The sequence below is a fragment of the Macrobrachium rosenbergii genome, unplaced genomic scaffold, assembly GCF_040412425.1.
Source record: "Macrobrachium rosenbergii isolate ZJJX-2024 unplaced genomic scaffold, ASM4041242v1 13902, whole genome shotgun sequence".
Taxonomy (NCBI): Eukaryota; Metazoa; Arthropoda; class Malacostraca; order Decapoda; family Palaemonidae; genus Macrobrachium; species Macrobrachium rosenbergii.
In genome coordinates, this window is record NW_027100722.1 from 265,085 (window position 1) to 269,967 (window position 4,883).

The 4,883-nt window shown below is 38.1% G+C and overlaps 1 protein-coding gene across 1 annotated transcript; it reads left to right on the plus strand.

Moving 5' to 3' along the window:
- Positions 1-701: 701 nt before the first annotated feature.
- Positions 702-3,240, plus strand: LOC136837954 (crustacean hyperglycemic hormone-like). The gene is made up of 4 exons (XM_067102823.1): positions 702-820; positions 1,418-1,483; positions 1,772-1,935; positions 2,582-3,240. Exons 1-4 carry the CDS (start codon positions 806-808, stop codon positions 2,700-2,702), a joined length of 366 nt encoding a protein of 121 aa, XP_066958924.1. The 5' UTR covers positions 702-805; the 3' UTR covers positions 2,703-3,240.
- The last annotated feature ends 1,643 nt before the right edge of the window (positions 3,241-4,883 follow it).

Genomic DNA, 4,883 nt, shown 5'->3' on the forward strand with positions numbered 1-4,883 from the left:
AGAACTCTTCTCTTTTTGTTTAATTGATTGATTATGAAATTTAGGTCTTGAAGATCAAGCGCCGGAACCCATCAGGATTATTCAGCGCCATAATGAAGGTGAACTATATAAGTTAATGATATGAATGATAATGAATGGGTGAATGATGATATACTATTAAAATTCAGTGTTAAAATATGAACGTCAAAAAAATGAAGAATAGGAAACAATGTCTTCTTCTCCAGTGTGGAATACTTTCAAAGCAACTCGAAGAATTGTTAGGATCATAGCCGTTGATTTCTGTCGGGTTAACAAACACTGGCTTACATTAGTATTAAATATAGCCTACTTTTATTTTTTACTAGTTCTTGTAGTTATCTTCTACAACCTAAGTGATATTCAGTTTCTTTCTCTTCTCAGACGATTGTCTACGTTACCACGATTATGCTGACAGCTGAAATAGTTTGTTCTGAACTATCGCCTGAGAGGAAGTATGGAATGCATTTAGAAATTTACTGCGTCTTTTCATTTGCATTGATATTACTAGAAACATGAAGCAAAGTTGCTATCTATGTCAAAGACGCCATGAAATCTTCGCAGGGAAGCTGGTGGGAGTTGAGAATGATTAGGTGATCTTGTGTCTCTCAAGACGTCAAGCTAGGATAATGGCCTTCAAAGACATCCAGCAAAGATATATAAGAAGTCGGCGAGATTTCTTGGAGCACCACAACTGTCACCAACAGTACCAAGGAACAAGGTTAAGGAGACCAGTGGGTTCCTTCGAAAGAGAACTTTTTATTTTGAATCTCCATCAACTATCAACTCTATGTTCATTTCCCAGGTAAGGAATTCGTTTTATTCAGAATCAAAGCCGAGTTGTCACCATTGTCCAAGGTTTCATCACAGTCATCCATAACTGGTCATTTCTGCGGTTGGTTTATAACAAATGCTTTTGATTTAGTCACCTCAGTAACAAACAATTATAACAGCATTTTTTTTTTTTTGCGTACGTAATTATATTTGTTCATTGTGATTTGTATGGAGTGGTTCCAAGGTTCTCTCTCCACTCTTGGTGAGAGTTGAAAATTGAATTTACAGTAAGAACTCTAAGCATTACCGAAAAGGTAACTGTCGTTGATCTACAACAAAATTATCAGAAATTTAAAAAATAAAAAATACAAACCATGAAATCCGTTCTCATTCTGTTGCTGCGGTTTTGAAATTTCATTTTTCTAAGCATCGATTCACTGTTCATAACACTTTCACTGTGCTCAACAGAAAATTAGGTCTAGCTTTGGCTTTGCTGAATACACGCTTCTTTCGGTGATAATAAAAGATTAACGTTGCTGAAGTTTTGATGTTTCCAAGTGCATTGCCGTTAATTTTCTCTTTATTCCAAAATGAAAAGACCTAGTTAATCCCACTCTCATATTTTCAGAGACTCCGCCATCTGTTACCTTATGGCCGATTGGTGCTAATGTTGGGTGCTCTGCTTCTCTGTCAGGTGAGGTCTAGAGATTTTTGGTGCGTTGAGTTTCAAGTACATTTTTCAATGTCAAGTATGACGTTATATACCATCCCGTTATGTTTATGGGGGTTACCCTTGAAATACAGTTTATAATGCATAGTTAAGAATTATGTAGTTCTCATTGGTGGACTCCCAGTGTAATTTCATAAAGGCAGCTTTGCTCACAAAATCTGTTTAAATTTTTTAATCAAAATTTTCTTGAATCTTCATAGTTTGAAATGACTGCTAAAACCTGCTACTGTTGAATATATATACATTTTCCAGGAGACATCAGCTTCGTTCATCCGAATTCGTCCCAACACTTTTAAAGAGTTTCAGTCTTTAAAATGTCACGGGAAATTTGACAAGGAGCAATATGCCGCTCTTAATCGCCTCTGTGATGACTGTTACAACCTGTCCCGTGGTAGCAACGATCGGATGGCTTGCAAGTAAGTGTTTCGTAAGCAGTGCTGATCGCTGGTTTTTTCTATCGTCATTATCAAAGTTATTATTACCTGTTTAGAAATAAAATGGTCACCATGCTTTCTACTATGCATTAAATTTAAGCTTCAGAATATTAACTGTTGAAGGTGAACTGCGGAGTCTTCCACGTCACTCTTTCTGAATTATTCTTCCTCTGCTTTCGTTATGCTCTTAATAACTATCTATTTCTCCACGGTGTCATTCCATGATAACCACTGATGAATTCGTTTTCTCTGCGATTCATCTCGCTACCTTTAAGCAAGTGAGCACAATGACAGGTTTTACTGATGTCAAATGATTGATATGATGCGATAATGTTCATCCATAAGGCATGGAGCTACCCATTTCCACATCTGTATTTTAGTGTTCTTGGAAGAAACATGGAACGAAGGCGATCTGAGAGGATATAGATTCAGTGAGGAGCAGTTTTGTAAAACACTTCTGTCCAAGGGGGCTTTCCTAGGTTAAGCGCCCATATACCGTCTGAATGTTTCTGCCGCTTACTGTATTAACAGAATTCTCAACAAAATCACTCACTGATCATGTCTTCCTCCACCCATTGATTTCCTCTGCTCCTTCTACTCTCCACAATGTAACTGTATCTTTCTTCAGGGCAGACTGCTTCCGCAACTCCCAGTTCCCAAAGTGCATCAGCGCGTTACTTTTGGACGACATGGAACCCGACCTGTTCAAGATGATCGACATCGTAAGTGGGAACAATCCTACCATGTAGGCTACAACACGTTCGACTTCCAGCCAAGGGGCGCTTCCCCTTACTCAGTGGCCAAGACATTTACAATGGACCTCTTCACTTCAGACAACGTGACCGAGTCCACGACCAACCTATCATCCTTACAGTTTAGTTTTGTTACTCTTTTTGAAAATGGAGGGGCGTTATCTCTCGTGCTCACCTGAAGTCTTTTCTCTGGTTATCCGATGTATTTTATAACGAAGCCACTGGATTGTGATTGAAATCCCTCTGGCCAGAGCAACAAGAAAGATTTTCACAAGTCAAAAGTAAGGACGGTAACATTAAGGTAACTAGGCAACATACACTAAGGATTCGGCAGCATTTAACTCCCGAAATAGATTTGAGCTACATGTGTAACTAAAAATTAGCCTTAATTTTGTATGTATTTTTCTTTGTAAGACAACAACAAGGCCAAAGTAAACTTCTGTGTTGAGTTACAGATAAGAGTGTTTATTATAATATGCTTGTGATCACTTTGGTTTGATTATAACACCAATAAAACAGCATACACAGCATATAACCCTTTTTCCTCATCCCTTTCTGACACCGAACGATTTAAAGTACTGTACATCATCAAACAGTAAAGACTGTTCCTTATAAGGCTTATAAATGTGTCATTAACAATCATTGCTCATCCTAAACACATCACAGATGTTGAAGAATGAAGACTAGTAAGATGGTTTTATACCAAATCTCGTGTTTCCTGCATACACACAATGGCGCTATCACTCGATGACGAAGCCTAAAAATTTATGATAAAACAAGAGTAATCGATGCTGTGATATGGAATATCAAACAGTGAATGTGGAATATGCAGTGTGATCAATAGGCTACTGCTATCTAATGATGGAGGTCCTGCGAGCCCTTTGAAATTGGTGCGTGACCTGGATCAGTCATCAACAAGTAAAAAAAAAAAATACAGTATGTAGAGAATTTGTCTCCTGTCATAACAAAAGACCGAGCATCATCAAAACTAGATTTTGATATCTTTTTTTTCCCGTAAGCTCTGCCGAGGGCATTACTTTCAATTCTTTCCTCAAGATGCTGTGTCTTGTCAAGAGGTTCCATGTTGAAATCCAGAGATTGAAGATTCATTTTCCCTACATTTATAACCTTTGAAACTCTGTCTTCTTTTGTTAACCCAAATTCTGATAATATCTTACTATTAATGGGGAATTTACTCCCTGCTTTCTGAGTATTCATCCTTCGACATGGCTGAAAGTTCGTCTCACCATATGTGCGTCAATAAACTCTCCACTCACTGGGCTTTTAAGTCATACTAGGTATGATGTAGTACTGTATTTAAGGCCGCTTATTCTGATTATAAATACAAAACTGCAGTATATTGCAATATGCTTATAACTCGTCAAAGAGCATCCAACTCATCATTGTTTTACTCGGCATGCACTTATCACAGAAGTGACCCTACAATTGTATTTCTTTTATGGTCTTACCTTTTGTAAGAAAAAATCAGTACACTGGATTTTGACCAGTTCTTTGAGCTTTGTATTTCATGATTCCAGATTTCAAGATAAGAGGATCAACTTATTTTCCTAGTGAAGATAACCTGTCATAGTTGTGCAGATGCAGGTGTTTCCTTGCTTGTACATGGTGGTGGTATAAGTCTCAAACATGCGGTGTTATGCAGTATGATGAAGCTAAGCCAGCATAACTCATTTTGCCCACTTACGTAGAGTCCTGTGCTGAGAAAGTTTGGCAGCATACTGGGCACGTCTTGCAGGAAAGTCTATTTCTCACAGACCAATGTTGTTACACAAAAAATAAATGGATGCATAGTTAAAAGATTCATGCTCACATACAGTAATCTTCCTGTGGCTAGGTTTGTACGTGACGAATCTGATATTTTATTCTGGTCTCCCTCCGTCATGAAGAAAAATATTCAAGACTTACGGGTTTACCACTCCTGCTTGGGTGAAGGAAGTGGAGTCTCCCGATGCCGCCTTAATTCCTGTTTAAACAGAATGAAAAAGTGGATGTAATGGTAATTAAGACTAGTGAGTTTGATAACAGGGAGGTAACGAAAGCACATACAGAACTGAATGACAATGCACTACGATTAAAGACACAGTAGGCTATAGGTGTAAAGTATGAGATGTGTAAAACTTCAAGATGGGGTTCAGGGTCAGCTGGGGGCACACATGG

Coding starts and splice junctions, on each gene's coding strand:
- LOC136837954 (XM_067102823.1), top strand. Junction 1,484..1,771: donor GTGCTCTGCTTCTCTGTCAG/GTGAGGTCTAGA, acceptor TACATTTTCCAG/GAGACATCAGCTTCGTTCAT. Junction 1,936..2,581: donor AACGATCGGATGGCTTGCAA/GTAAGTGTTTCG, acceptor ATCTTTCTTCAG/GGCAGACTGCTTCCGCAACT.